The sequence below is a fragment of the Lycorma delicatula genome, chromosome 2 (genome assembly GCF_047948215.1).
Source record: "Lycorma delicatula isolate Av1 chromosome 2, ASM4794821v1, whole genome shotgun sequence".
NCBI classification, from domain to species: domain Eukaryota; kingdom Metazoa; phylum Arthropoda; class Insecta; order Hemiptera; family Fulgoridae; genus Lycorma; species Lycorma delicatula.
In genome coordinates this window covers 226,088,860-226,105,431 of record NC_134456.1, presented here as the reverse complement: position 1 = coordinate 226,105,431, position 16,572 = coordinate 226,088,860, and the positions used below count along the sequence as shown (strand labels likewise).

General features: G+C 28.0%; 1 protein-coding gene across 6 annotated transcripts in view; it reads left to right on the top strand.

Moving 5' to 3' along the window:
- tai (basic helix-loop-helix family member taiman) overlaps positions 1-16,572 on the top strand; it is a 735,005-nt gene that overhangs the window by 670,398 nt on the left and 48,035 nt on the right. For 5 of the 6 annotated variants that reach the window (XM_075357299.1, XM_075357297.1, XM_075357298.1 and 2 more), the window contains 7 exons: positions 2,684-2,995; positions 4,074-4,325; positions 6,377-6,603; positions 10,687-11,344; positions 13,403-13,525; positions 13,774-14,104; positions 16,032-16,448. In XM_075357299.1, coding sequence (XP_075213414.1) covers positions 2,684-2,995; positions 4,074-4,325; positions 6,377-6,603; positions 10,687-11,344; positions 13,403-13,525; positions 13,774-14,104; positions 16,032-16,448 — 2,320 coding nt within the window. The remainder of the gene's footprint in view (positions 1-2,683; positions 2,996-4,073; positions 4,326-6,376; positions 6,604-10,686; positions 11,345-13,402; positions 13,526-13,773; positions 14,105-16,031; positions 16,449-16,572) is intronic. The other variant, XM_075357301.1, reaches the window with a different exon arrangement.

Genomic DNA, 16,572 nt, shown 5'->3' with positions numbered 1-16,572 from the left:
AGGTTAAGGGAAGTCATGGTAAAACCTTTACCAAAAAAGCACTGCAAAATGTAAAATTAGAAGTCCATATTGAAAAATAAAAATATAAAATAATAATAAAACAATATCTTTTTTTATTTTTTACTCAAAACACATGTAATTTTTATTGTTTTACCGTACATTTGTCATAAGGATTTCCTATATGTGGGAAATTCCTACATACTTCTAAGATGTTGATAAAAATTACATATGTGTTCAGTAAAAAATAAATAAAATATGTACACCATACAATAAAATAAAAACAAAATGCTAATGAAAAAGTTAAGAAAACAAATATGTAATTACACTAAATAAGATCAGTACAAAAAAAAATTAAATGCTAATTGAGATTAGTCAATTACATCCTTTTTTTTTACAAAATTCCTTCATTATTTGTCTTTAAAAAAAAATTAAAACTTTTTTTTTAGGCCGAATAAAGTATTTGTTTTTGTTTCTGTTATACATCACATTTTGAATAAAACATTGACATTTAATGTATATCACAAGCATATAAACAAAATAAACACATACAGTTACAAACATTAATGTAAAAGACATTAATTCATTTTAAATTGTTTGAGTTTTTTTAAAATTACATTAGTGTGCAAAATAATCTGAATGCAGATATTATTTAATAAAAAGTTACTTTATTTAGAAAAAAATCATACCTGTACAATTTGTAAATATCTAGTAACTGTATGTCCTCCTTTATTCTTAATCATTTCACATGCACGATATGGTATCGATTCAACAAATGTTCTACAAATTTTTTTTTGTTTCTTCATCATGAAAGCATACTGATATTATTGATTTAAGGAGATCAACTTTTGTGGTGAAATTTATTTTTGAGAGTCGTTTTTTGGCTATCGCCCAAAGATTTTCAATATTGTTTAAGTCTGGGGAGTTGCTTTGCCACAGTAGCACTTTAATGTTTTCACTAAATTTTTTTCCACTTTTTCAGCAGTATGACATGGCACCAAATCTTGTTGGAACATTCTATTGCCTTGCAGGAATTTGTTAAAATTGTGACCCATCCCTTTCCTTCAGAATCTAGTTATGTCAATCATCTTTCAGCATATCATTTACTGGAACATTGGAAATCATTACAACATTGGAATGAAGACCTACATTTTGATTTGTTATTGAAAATTTTTAATTTCAACCGTATTTGGTATGGTGTAATGAACAAGGACCTTCAAATGTGAAACAACTGCAAAACATTTTTTCTGGGGGTGTTTAACTGATTGTTGAATATGAGCCGGTAATTTATTTCTATCTGATGCTTTTCTAGCATACACGTGGAATATAAAAGTGTGACTTGTCAGAAAAGTAACATTTTTCCAATCAGTGGAAAGTTCATGGTTACGGATGTAACATGTTCTCACTCACACTACATATCTACTTCATTTACATTCATACATATCATCCTCACTCATCCTCTGAAGTAATACCTTACGGTGGTTCTGGAGGCTGAAAAGAAAAAATAACAGAATCACTTTGGTTCAATTAACATGTGCTTTGGCCCACAAGGGCCTTTTTTTTACACATTGCTGATGTTAAAAGCTGCTTTTTAGCTGGTCGATAAGCTTTCTGTCCAACTGTAAGAAATTAGCATTTAACAAATCTGTTTCACAGGCTGCTAATTCTCAATTTAAGTCCACAGCGGATAATTTTGGTTCAAGTATACTTTTTCTCACTAATAAATGATCATGTGTGGGAGTAGTTTTTCTTTTATGGCCACACTGGCCCTTCCTTTGAGGTGAAAAGGAACCAGTTTCTTTAAATTTTAAAATCGGTTCATTGTCCCAATCAAACAACTCACTCAGAACCTATTTGTTGTTGTGTCATACTGGTATGCTCAGAAAGAGAAAAAATGTTTTCAGAATAATCCACAGTTATGCCCATTATTATATATTCAAGACACGCTGAACAAAAAATACAAAAATATGATTTTGTAATAAAAAAAGTAAATAAACTTTCAGGAAACACTATAATATGAAAATTTCCAATTAACCAAAGAACAGTAACCTCACATTACACAGACAATTTAAAGAATGGTTGTGGTCAAGCAGTATAGCCGCAACATAGAAATAAACAAAAAAATTTCCTGTGTTTGGATTAATTGGCATGGATTTAAAATTTTACTGATATTCTTTAATAATTTTTGTTTTATTTCTGAATTTATGTGTAGTAGGAGTTCAAAAGGCTCTATTTTGATTTGTATTGATTTCTATGAGTGATTATGGTGTAATATATTCCATCTTTTTTGAAATACTATATTTTATAAAAAAGACAGTCTTGTGAATTTATGATTTACAAAACTCACACTATTATTACGATAAGCTAATAAGCTTACAAGTTTTTATGTATTATAGTATCATATAGACTATACTGGAAAGTGACATTTTTTCTCTAGAGACCATACTTGTGTTGAAGTATTCTTAGACTGTTGAGCTTATATCATTTGTGTGAAATTTCATGCTATTTATAAACATGCTGTTATCAGTTAGGTATTTATTTTTCAATTTTTATGTTTCTGTAGATGTTTTCATTTTTTCTTTAATACATTTTATACCTTTCTTTGCTACAGTGGTATTACAAGATTGTGGTACCACATAGATTTTTATTAAAAACAGCCGCCGTATGATTGTGAATTTGTTTTCAGGCACTGGAGGGTTTCCTGTTTCTTATAAACAGCGATAGCAAGGTTGAATTTGTAACCGATAACGTGACTCAATTTATTAAATTTACAAAAGAAGAAGTTTTGGGAGAAAGTATATATAACATCATTCATCATGGAGATCATACCCGTTTCTCTTCGACTTTATTGCCTATGTCGGTAGGGTGGACCTCTATTGAACCTACTGCATCACGTAGCCGAACAATAAATTGTCGGCTACTAATTAAGCCACCTGACGATCAGGACGAAACAATGGAAGAGAAACAACAACGTGGCTGTAAATACGAAAATATGCAGGTCTGTTTTATATATACGTATTTATACAATTGAAATTTTATTTCTTTTGCTTTGAATATTCATTTTTTATATTGATATAACAAAAAAAAATTGACCTTTGTCTGAATTGTATTTGTTTACATGTTAAATATGAATATTTTGTATTTAAATACTCAAAAATGAAGTCTGGTAAAAAAAAAATTGAAATTTTTTGCTCGTTACATTTTGGTAAACACTTAATAAGGCAAAAATATAGTTATAAATTTTCAAAACCTTTTATAGAATTGGATAAATATAATTAAAAATTATATTTTGAACTATATCGTGATCACGATATTATATATAAATATATGTATGTATATATATATATATATATATATATATCTTTTTTTTAATTTTTATTTTAAATAATAAAACTTGATTTTTAATTGTGATAATATTTTTTTTATTTGAATATTGTTTTTCATTTAAATAACTAGGAATGAGAGAAAGATATTGATTTCATCAAGTTAAATTCAGTAGTTTATTTAATGGAGGTTCCATCCATTCTATTGACCAACATGTGTGTTATTGTTTCTGCTTTTTCATTGGGAAGTATCTGGATCTGGGTCTAAATTTTGGTTTTATCATGTACTACAAATGTTGTAAAAATAAGCTCAAATAAAAATAGATGTGTAAAAGCCAACTTCAGATTTCCTGTGGTTAAATATTATTATTAACAAAGCCCTTTCTTCACAAATTAGGATGGTGTTAATGATCCTGTTTTCCACTCAGCTGTGTTAGATAATGATAAATTTCAATTAAACTGCTTGCTACAATATAATAAATAATAATTAAGTAGCTGGCTTGAGTATTGCAGTTTTATAGATGCGTTAGTTTTATTTTATTAAAATATTTTTCTTTTTTAATTCATTTTCTGTGTTGTTTAAAATTTTCAAATTGAATTTTATGTGGGCATTTAAATATACATATGGTAAGTGTTATAGTGAATTTATCATACGCTTTGTTTTATCTTATCTTGTTCTCGATGGTTGGAGTGTTTTTTAATTTGACTCGTTCAGTAAATAATCGTAGTATTTTATTCTTTTGCGAATTACAGATCTCATCGACTCATGTGCCGTATCTTGGTGAGAAAACTAGCAGTTCTAGTGGTGAAGGTGGTAGTGGAAGCGGTGAAGACTGTGGTGAGATGGGCCCATGGGTCATGTGTATTGCACGTCGAATACCACATAATGAAAAGCAACTAGGTACACCTATTGAACAATTCACTATGAAACTTGATACTTCTGGCAAGATCATTGGTATTGATACTAGTGGAGTATCATCCACTTATTCGCAGTATCTTAATAAGGTATTGTTCATTTAAAAAAATTTTTATTTTAAATAGTGAATATCTTTAAAAATATTATTTTATTTAAAATAAGTGTTATTTTTGTTATTGGTAATTCATATCTATTTTAGTAGTTAATAATTAACATTAAATATTTTTTTAAATATTTATAAGGGATGAAATAAGAAATTTGATCCACTAGAACTATAAAAATAAATTGATTTTCCTTCAGAATAATAAATTTTTATTTTGAGTTATAAGGATCTAGAACCACTTTTACGTAATGGATAACATTGAACCATTTCATTGAAAATATTTTCTTGGAAAAAGGTATTAAGATTTCCTTTTCAGTCAGAAGAGCACTGTAAATATAGATTTAATTTATATTTTAATTTGCCATAAAATATAAAGTTGGTTTAAGTTAGTAAATTTCTCTAAGTTACTGTGATGAATTTATTTTCTGAAATAATATTGTCAGGATGAGCAGCTGTCATGTTTATGATAATGTTTTAATAATGTTGCTCAACTCTGGTGAAATAAACAAGAAGAGTTACAGCTTTTTTTAAGTGCCTGTTGGTCATTGAGTTTAATGAAACACCTTTGTCTCAGGAATATCAGCTTGAAGGTGGAAAATATCTTCTATCAAACAGATTAGATTTACACCTATTAAAAAAAATAAATAAATTGTCCGAATAATTTAACTGAAAAGGAATATTTGAACCACAAAATTACTTGTAATTGTTGGCAATGTTAAGGTTGTTATGCATTTTTGATAGAACATTACTTAGTAGTTTATTGATGTATGTTAACTTTAATAATCAAGAGTATGTATGTATTTTAAGATTTTTCCTTTGTTAATTAGAAAAATTTGTAGATTATAGTTATTGTTTTGTTAAGAAATTTGAAGATATATTTTTTCAAAGTTATTTACACACTCTAGCATTATTAAATTTGTTTTTTTTTTCTTTTTTCTCTTCAAAAAGAGCAAGAGTGATTAGTTGTTAACTTCATTCTTAAAATGTAATTTTTAATCTTCTCATTTTTGCACCGATAGCAGATTGTTGCGTTACAGTTTTAAAATAGGTTAATCGTTCTTGTGTAGTTAGTACTCAATTCAGAATGTTCAGTTATTATATACAGATTTTCTTTCAACAAATTGTGGTTCACAGAAAATATTAAGCTTTAATATGATGTAAAGCTGTACTTTAATCCTACAACTGGTTCGTAATATACCAATTCTTCAAATACAAACTATTTCTTTAGTGATGCGTACTATTACAGCAGTAGTTTAAAAATGTATCATAAAATTATTCATGTGCTTTTTTACATGTTTCTATTAATATATTATATATACATCAGGGCTTGCTCTGCTCACTCAACCATGTAATTAGGGGGATGAAGTACCCTGGACCCCCATCATGTTCATTATCCTCATGGTTGTGAGAATATTAAATATTTTATAGATGTTCATTAAAGAAAAAAAATCAGTCATTTTACTTCATTTTTCTGTTGCCATGGTGTCAAATATAATGGCGCAAAAGGATTAATTTAATGAATGTCTTTAATTCACAACTTCACCCCAAGAGGGCTAGGGCCTCGATCTATAGCTTAAAACCTTCCCCTGGGATAACATGAATATATACTCAAAATTTGAAAGCAATTTGTTGGTTATTTCTCATTTGTTGCTGTTACAAATCAACAGACTTACGCATCTATATATAAGATAGTATATATATTTTATAATTTGTATTTTAATTTTAATAAGCTAACGTAACAAAACTGTAACATTTTAATTTAAGTTACGACACATAACTTGTCACTGCTTTTGTAATTACATATCTTATTCCTAAATCTCAACTTATATTTTGGGATTTATCTTATTTTATTTTTATTTTTAATTGAAATATATGTCATTCTTTCAATTTGTGTAGTAAAATTGTTACTTTCAGAGACTGAAAAGTTAAATTATTATTTGTTTTATTAATGTGAGTATTTTTATTTATTCTTTGTTTAGGATTACAATTTATTTTTATTATTATACTTATATATATATATATTTTTTTTTTTTGTAGGATTTAATTAACAGACTAATCCAGGACCTGTGCCATGTTCATGATCAGAATAAATTGTCAATGCATCTTAAAGAGACACTGGCAGTTGGGCATAATACCAGTAATGTTTATAAACTTCGTGTTAGCTCACAAGATGCAAAATATATTCATGTACAGACAAAGTCAAAAGTTTTTAAAGCTACTGGACACGAGATGGATTTTATTATGGCAACTCATTCTATAATAGGGTAAGTTTTTTCCCTTATATAGGGTAGCTTACTTATATTTTAGCTTTCCTGCACTTTAAATGTTGAATAATGAATATGATTAATATCTGATTTTATTTTATTTTTATAAAATCTGTTTAATTAAATCATATAATGATAATAATTAATACAGTGGAAAATTGATTTATTTTTGTGTAACAGTATGTTGATGTTTTATTGTATTTTTGCATTTGTCAGTTTTAAAAATTTAATTTTACTATTTCATTATATATTTATGAATTTAAATTTAAAATAACGAAGAATGTTCTTTTATTACTTAGAATTTCATTACGTTAGCTGTTATAGGTTTGTATTCAGAAATTACATTTTTAATTTTCATTTGGTTTTGAATCTATTTAAAAAAAAATATATACTTTGTAGAATATTTTCATTATAAAACAGTTTTTTTAGGATTAATAAATTTAGGATTAATCAATTTTTTAGGATTTTTAGTAGATATATTTTAAATACAACTTTTATTTTGATTTAGTGTTTGATTTGGTTGCGCATCATTGAATCAGCTTCAACCAATTATTCTAGGATGTCGCTAAGTTTATAATGAAACTTCTTTTTCCACTAATTATTGATGGAAAAATTTCTTGCTTTATGTTATTTATCTTGAAAGTTAGTAAAAATTATCTGCTTTATCTTCGATTTATGATGTGATTTATATTTGATGTTTTCATTTGGCATCGACTGACTCATATTTAGGAATTAATCATAAAGTAGCTATATTTAAAGTTATATCGCTATTGACAAAAACACGATAGATGATGAAGTATTATATAAATACTGGTATACCCGGTACATTACTGCACTAACTCAATAATCGCACATGCTGCAGTAAAATCTGTTTCAAACAACAGCTAGGATAGCTCTTTTGCTGCCCACAGTATAATAATTCTGGGTGAAAAGGTAGTCAAAGCATCATTTAGGATTTTCATTGTCTTTAATATAGTTATGACATCTTAGTAAATTATTCTTCATGTTATGTGAATCACAGTATTTTATCATTTCTAAATGGCTTCATTAATTTATATATATATAATGTAGTTTTATAATAATTTTATCACTAAATAATAACAATAGAGTGAGTTGATCATATTGTTTCCAATACATTTTACCCCAACTGTGGAGACATTCATAATGACAGGACGTTAAGTCAACATAATTTTAAACATATGATGACCACTGTTATATTACATTATATAAACAAATTTACATGACAAAGAAGTTTCAGTTTTATTAAGATTATAACATACATTTTTTTAGTTCATGATTATGGAATTTTATTCTGAAAGTGCTTCAACGCATATATAAAAGAATTTTTGGCAAGTGGTTTTTTTTATTATTAATGTAGTTTTAATTCACCAGTTTTAAATATATATATATATATATATATATATATATATATATATAAAACTGGTTAATTTATATTTCTTTTTTTATATACTATATCAGTCATTTAACAAAGATTATTTTTAAATGTTTTTAAAAATGTTTAATTTCCTATATACTTTACTTTTTTCCTACATACTTTTTTTATGACAATTAAAGTAATTTATCTTAATACTATGGCTCAAACTATTCTATAAACAATCATTCAAAAACAATTCTAAAACAATCAAATTGTTCACTATTGGTGGTAATCTTTCATATAATTAAGAAAAACATTTTTTCAAAATTATGTAATTTTAGTTAAATTTACTTTAGTATTATTTTAGAAATATTTAAATTTAGATATTCTTGTTTCACTGACAAATGATTAAAATATGTGTCTCCTGAATATCTAGATTTCTTTTTAAAGTATTAAACTTTCTTTCATTTTGCACAGCTGAAGTTTATATATATATTTTTTTTCTTTTTCTTTTTATTCATATATATTGATAACCCACCAGGCTGTTCTAGTGTAAAGTTGTCCCAAATCACTTGTTTAACATCTGATTTTCAAAGTTGAAGGTTCTGAGGTTCAAATCCTAGTAAAAGTTAGTTACTTTTATATGGATTTGAATACTAGTCAGTGGGTATCAGTGTTCTTTGGTGGTTGGGGTTCAATTAACCTTACATCTCAGGAATGGTTGGTCTGAGTCTGTACCAGACTACATCTCATTTACATGTTATATATATCATCCTCAACTCATTGGACTGTGCGGGGGGGGGGTTGCTTATTGTTCACTGGTTGAACAGATTGTTAAGTAGCACATTAGAAATAATATAATAAATGTAGTATTGATGAATTTCACTTAACATAAGCAGTCGTTTGGTGTTATTTTCAGTAATATATTTTGAATATGTATGTATACATATAGGTCATACACAGGGAGGATACTGAGCTCTGTATTGTGCAATTTACAGAAAGCATTCGTTTTAATTTTCAGAATCAATTGTAACTTGCTTTTTTAAGGCGTAAGGTTTTACAATGGTTAATTTTAGTTTTGGTCATATTCCATTAGATATGTTTGACTGGATAATGGGAAAAAATATTGTTTTTAATATTGCCAAAGAACAAATATTATTTAGGAATTTTATTGAAAAGATACATGAACTATTTTGTTATATACACATTTGATATGCTTTGTCCAGTTTACGTTGCTATCAAATTTTAATCCTGCATTAAAAATTTTTTTTATTATTTTCACATGCATTTTTTCATAAATTTTACTACTTAGAAAATACGTAAATTCTAATGAAATTGGGATTTTTTTTTAGAATAAGGATTCATTTCTATCTGCTAAAGTACGATATTATTTTAGTATCACATTATCCAATATCAGTGTTTTTTTAGGAAATGCAATTAAAATATTCACTAGAATTATTTTTACTAGTTTTGTCATCATTTATACATGAGCTGATTTTGCAATTTTGTACAACATTGTTTGATATGGGAAGAATAAAAAAAAGCCTAATCATTGAGCCTGACAGACTATTTTTATGGTAGATAGGAACTGTAGAATTTTGTTTGTAATAAAACTATTAAAGCTATTATTTAATGTATTATTAAAATAATATAATGGTTATTTTAAAGTTATAGATAATTATGTGTGTTACAGTATGAGCAGGGTGAATTAGGTCTAAAATTCCATATGTTATTAAAATAGGTAGAGAGCAAATGTGCACTACAGAAAAAGTCATACATGTGCATAAATACATTCATCAAATAATGCAAAAACTAAACAAGATCAATCACATAAGTTAAATCATTAAACTGCAAGCACTCTATTAACAAATACCAATAAATATAATGTATACTTTATATTTATGGGATTTCAGTTCAGCCCAGGCTATAGTTGTATCTTAAGTTTTATTTTTTTAAAGAATACATTAGAGATCTTCTGATTCATTTTTTACCACATTATTTTAGTTATTCATAAGTTAAATTACATATATAAATAAAATCCCAATCAAAATGGGAAATTTTTTCGGGCCTTAAAATTCTGTTGATTTAGATTTTACTGTATTTAGTAGATATTTATTGCTATTTATTTAATGGAATATATTGTCTTTGAACACAGGTATGTAATTGACATGAAATTAAGTTTTTTCTTATTTCTACTGGTACAATGTAATATTAAATAAAAATCAAAAATTGATAAATTTTCTATATCATGGGATTGTGAGTTGTCAGTTTTGTAATTTGAAAATATTGATATATTGTTTGTACATTGTAAATTGATTTCTTTGTACTATGTTAACATTACTTTCCAGATCTTCTTTATGTGAATGTTATTAAATTCAAATCGTGTTATTTAGATGTCAAAGATTTTTTTGTAATCTTGTATGATTTCTTTACGATCTCAGTGTGTCTGAATAGAAGTATTTTTAAATATTTTATGACAAATCTTTGTTAATAGATGAATACATATTGTTTGTTGAATTTAAAAATACTAAATAAATAATTACCTAAAATAATATATGTTTATTGATCGGTGAAATATGCACTTTTGGCTAATTTAAAAGATTAAATATATTTGTAGATTTTCTTAGTTGTTTTTTAATGCAGTCTAGTACATGTAGTTGTTGAATTTTAATATTGGGTGTGTTGTTTTTTTTGTTTTTTTTTTTTAGAGATAATGAATTGGCTATAGCTGAAGCAAATTCTCCTCATTCAGTCGGGGGACAGAGTTCAAGTAGTTCTGTCGGTGGACCTCTTATCTGTAATGTCAACGGCGGTGGTCGAGGCTCCACTTCAGATCCTTTAAATATTAATAGTAGCAACAGTTCGGCGTTTCCGTCCGGGTCAACGTTCGATGAGTTTGAACAATCTATGAATTTGAGTGAGTTTCCTACTTCAACGTGGGATGTGGCTGCTACGGACGAAAGGAGCATCACAGGATGGGACCGTCCTGAATCTCGGCAAAGTCTGACTTCTGCTCCTAGTCCGCTGTATACCGGCCCTTCACAACGCAGTCCTGGTACTACACAATTGTTTACTACATTCAGTCCTATTGCAGAACCGCCGTCGTTGGAAGAACACAAGGAAAATAAAGAAACTATGTTTGAAAAAGAAAAAGAGAATGAGACCGGTGAGTCGGCTAGATTAAGAAATCTACTAATGACAAAGCGACCGAGCATGGAGAGTGATGATGGCGGTAGAGGGCGAAACAAGAATGTTATTTTGAAAACTCTACTAAATCAGGATGACGAAGAGGAACATAATCCACCTCCATCTTCAGATCCACCAACACCAAAAGTATCATCTGGCAATAATAATATGCTGCTCAAGGTATTACATTTAATGTAAATTGTTATTAATTTTCAGTAATACCTAATGCAATCTAGCGATTAAGTATAGTATTTATTTTGTTTATGTATATGTATATATATATATATATATATATATATATACACAAAATATTCATAAAACCTACAACTACTTTTACTTTCTTGTTATGGTGAAATTTCTGTAAGTTTACAGTGGTTGTATTAAGCATTAGTACTGCTTCTCTTTCTTGTAGGTTTTTCGACTAACATTATCATCACTGTTTGTTAGCTTTAAGCTGATGCATGGTTTTATATACTTTCATTTGTTAATATGGCTGTGCTTGTTAGTAGTATGTGATGCTATTTATCCAGCAGGGTCATTTATTGCTTTTTTTTCATCTTAAAATTAATTGATTGATTTAGGTGTTAAGAAAGTATTCTGTAGCAAGATTTATTTCTCATAATAAAGAACGAAGTTATTTTCTTCCATTTTTTTTTACCATATCTTTATTTTTAAATGCTATTTGCTTAAATTGGGTTTTTAAGTATTTATGTAATATGCGTACATTCAATTTCATTATATGTTCATGTTGTTTATTACATGTTTGTCTGAATACACATATACACACACACACACACAGAGAGAGAGAGAGAGAGAGAGAGAGATTGAGAGAGTTGGTGAGAGGTTGAGAGTGACACGTGATGATAGTTTTATTAACTATGATAGTAAACTATGTGAAGGAAAAATGAACATGATTAAAAAAAAAAAATCAACCATATATATGTTACATTAACATATTTGCCATATCTGGGTGTTAATTTGGGAGGGGGGAGGTTTAAGTTGACTGGCATTTGAAGTCGTTGAAAATTCACAGATTATGAAGTAATGGTAATGAAATGATTCCTGCCAAAATTGGCGGCAAAATAGTTCACCATTGCATTTGGAGTATTAAGTAGGTATCTGCATTTTTCACAGACTGGAAAGGATTTAGTGGAACTTAGATGAGGCAGACATTGTTTCTGTTCATTGTGAACGGGTGAGTTTCATAATTACAGGGAGTGCATTGTAGCTTTTCCAGTCAAGAGTATTTTAGTTTGTATAAAAACTGTTTTGTAAATGACCATGTTCTATTTTGATGGATAAAGTTCACCAATTTTATATTCTGTACTGTTTGTAAACATGATTTTTTTGTAATACTGGTGGTGATGATTGCAGACAATATTTTGTTGAATTTAGTAGAATTTTCTAATAGTGAATGTAATATCATTGATATGGAAATTTAGTTTATGAATTTTGTAATTGAGTACCATCAGCCCATTTCATGGGAAGTCCATGCAGGTCCATTGTCATGCAATATGAAAAATGCACAAACCAGTGTCCTGGTTGCACTACTTGCCTGTTAGTAATGCATTACTGACGATCCGTCCTAAATGTTAGTCCCTACATATTTATGAAACAGAGTATGAATGAGAGTCTATTTCATCTTGTTAAAGTTCCTGTTACATTTCATCACTGTTTGGTTGTTGTTTGTAAACGTATAGTGAAATAGACTGTACTATCATTGCAGATAATGATAGTACATGATTAAATAATTATCATGATTTGAATAGTTATCATGATTTAATAATTAGGTGTTGTAATGAAATTTTTTCAATCTTACTGTCAAAAGTATTGATGATGTGGAAAAAGAGAATCGTATAAACCGATGGCCTCCCACAAAACAAATAGAGGTAACTAAAAACACAACATTATACACGTTCTGTTGTATGTTTTACTTTGAAATAAATACTGATAAATTTTTAATTTATCAAATTAAATCATATTTATATTTCCAAATCATTATTTAGAAAATTTGATCATGGAAGGATCTGAAACTCTGTAAGCGAGTTACAATCGATTGTATTCTACTGATGAATGTAAAAGTATTAAGTTACTTCTAACTCTTTATTTTAAAAATTTGTTAGCGCATAAAATGTTCAGCATTCTTAAACACTGGAATAATTCAAATTATATTCTGATAGTTAAAAATAAAATTTATATTTTAAAGTAAGAATAATATGATGTATATTTTTCTTTTAGTTGCTTAATGAAAAGAGCGATGATGATGATGTTGAAGCTAGAGCAGGTTTGAAAAAACAGAATGAACTGCTTCAGCAGCTTTTAAAACAAGAAGAAGAGAAGAGTAAATGTCATAGCCAAGAGGTTAGTTTTAACTTTACATTTAATTTTGCTTACATTTTCTGTGATATCAAATTTTATTTCTATATCAAATTTATTATTTTTTCCTTTTAAGTTAACATTATACGTATATAAGTAATGTGTATGGAATGAATATAAAATAAATGATGAAATGTGTATAATTATTTTATATCTCTGTTATTTTTTATATTTTGTTTTTGTATTGTCATTTATTAAATACAGTACTGTTTTATTTCATTCTTATGATACAGCAACCAGACGATCCAATTTTAAAGAGTCTAGGATTTAAAGGTAGTTCTCCATCACCTCCAGATAGACCCAGAAAACGACCAAGTGAAGAAGGAGATGATAATGGAGGCGCAAAGAGAAGTTCAAGCCTTCAAGTACTTGAAACACTTCCACCTGTTAGTGTATCTTCGAGTGGTACTGGTGGTAGTAAACTCTGGGAGAAAAATAAAATGCTCGCCTCATTACTTGCAAAGCAGCCGTCCACACCAACCACAATACCTCCTATACCAGCATCTGTAATATCAGCTACACCACAAGATAAATTGCCTCGAGTTCTGAATAAAGTGCCTCCAGGTTAGTTGATGTATTAATGAAGTTTCTAGCATTTGTTTAGTGAAGTGAATTGATGTAAGAATACTCTTATCTTTTTTTTTCTACTGCAGTTTTCATAATCGCTTTAAAACTCTTTTCATTTTAATTTATTGTATTTAATACTTTGAGTTAGACAAGAAATTGCTGAAAAATCAAACTGAGTATTAAATTACAAGAATTTGGTTTCAATTAATGAATAATTTAATATCAAAACGTTAAAAAATTTACATTATTACTTCATCTTTGTTTAAAAGAAAACCGCCTTAAAATCCTTCAAAGCAGAAACATAATTATTATATAAAGGAAAATATTGTGTAAAATGTTAATTAGAATGTATGAATAAAGAAAAGAAAAATAAGGTATTGTGGTATACATAATTTAATATAAGTATTGAACAGATAGGATACCTACAAAGTCCTGAACAGTCATGTAATCTAACTGTATTCAATGTCCAAAAACTTACTTTGGCCATGAAAATTGAAATACTTTCCTAATTAAAAATGCAGTTAATATTGTAAATATTATTATTATTATTATTATTGTGCTATTTCTTGATGTATTGCAAATATAAAAATTGTCAGATATATAGTATAAAAGTATTTTTTAGAAGTTATCATTAAAGGAACATTTTCTTTACTTTCTATTGCACTGTACAGTACAGTATGAATGTTGAACTTCTTTAGAGATTTAAAAAGAATATCAAATAAGAAAAATGACTAATGTTTCTTTAAAGTAAAACTTTTTAATTAGGTTTCTCATAATTAATTTATTTTTATTTAAAAATAGAATAAGTCTATTAAACATATAATAACAGGCATCTTGTAATGCAATTATGTTAGTTTTAAAAACGTTTTATTGACTATTCTGTAATGATATGTTATTTTTATAAAAATATTTTTTTTTTCAGGATATCTACATACATAGTGTTATGACAGTTTTCATGCAGTATTATGTAATTATTAGTTTAATGCTGCTATAATAATTTTGCTTTATATAAAACCTTAACATTTTCTACATGCACTATCATTTCCCATACAGAATTTTTGTTGTAGAGTGGAGCAGAGATGTCTTTTAGTTTATCATTATAAAAGTTATTATTTTTTATTACGAGTATATACTGATTTGCATTCATTTTTTCCCCTTTTTGTTAAGATATATTGTAATTTCATTGTGTCATATTATGAAGTTTGCAGGATAAGAATTGATGAAATAGTTAAATAAAAATGTGTCTTTCAATAATGTAGTGACAATATTGAAAAGAAATTCATTATTGTTATTCTCTGCCCATTTTGTACTATTTATCTCCTCCCCACCAGAATGCAGATTACAGAAGGATTTATATATTCAGGAATGACTTTTGTATCATCTGAGTACAGGCTATCACATTATATTTTCCAAAAGATTAAGTTAAATATCTTGACACATAATAATAATATTAATTAACATTATATCACAGAGTTATATTTACTGATGTACTTTCTGATACTTTTCTGATATTGCTGTGTTTAAAAGAAATTTGGATATATAGAAAAATAAATTATTTATTTAAAAAAAAATTAACATGTAAATTGAATAGATGTGTTTCAACATGTGCATTTAATGTAACAAAGGATTTCAATTTTTTTAAATTTATCGCATAAAGCCCCCAAAGCTTGTGTGTTGGAATATAATTTGAAAATTTTGTATTGCATGAAATATACCATATATTATACCGTAGCAATAAGTTTTTATGGATTGGGTTTTTCAGATTCCGATAGTTTTCCAAAAATATTTGTCTGCTTTAGGAGCAGTTATATTTAGAGGTCAGATTTTTTCCTTTTACTTTTATGATTTTGGTTGTTTGTGAGGTAACTTACTTTTGGTGTGATAGTTTTGTAGAGTTTCTTAATTCTTTTTACTTTTTCTGTAGGTTGGTCAGGAGGTAGTCTCCAGCAGAATCAGACTGGTGCAGGGTCAGTGCTCAGACCGACTCAACAACATCTTGCAGATACAATAACAAGAGGCAGGCCACAACCACAACCACCCACTCAGCAGCGCCCTCCTTATGTTGGCCATTTATTAGAACAACAGCAGCAGCAGCAGCAGCAACAACAGCAGCAGCAGCAGCAGCAGCAACAACAACAGCAACAGCAGCAGCAACAGCAACAGCAACAACAACAACAGCAGCAGCAACAACAACAACAACAGCAGCAGCAGCAGCAACAACCACATCAGAGGTTTGACTTTCAAACATCTGGTGCAGAAGTCTGGGGATCTGATTCAGCTTCTTCTGATCATATGTTGTCTGAAATATTGGATCAAGTTATTGATATTGTACCTGATGCAGGTGTGTATTTTTAAGAAGTAGTAACAATACATAATATGTTTAATAACTGTTTCTATGAAAAAAGTAGGTGCTGTGCAGTCATCAAATAATGCATTTTGTTTCTTCGTGGGCATGAGTTAATTGA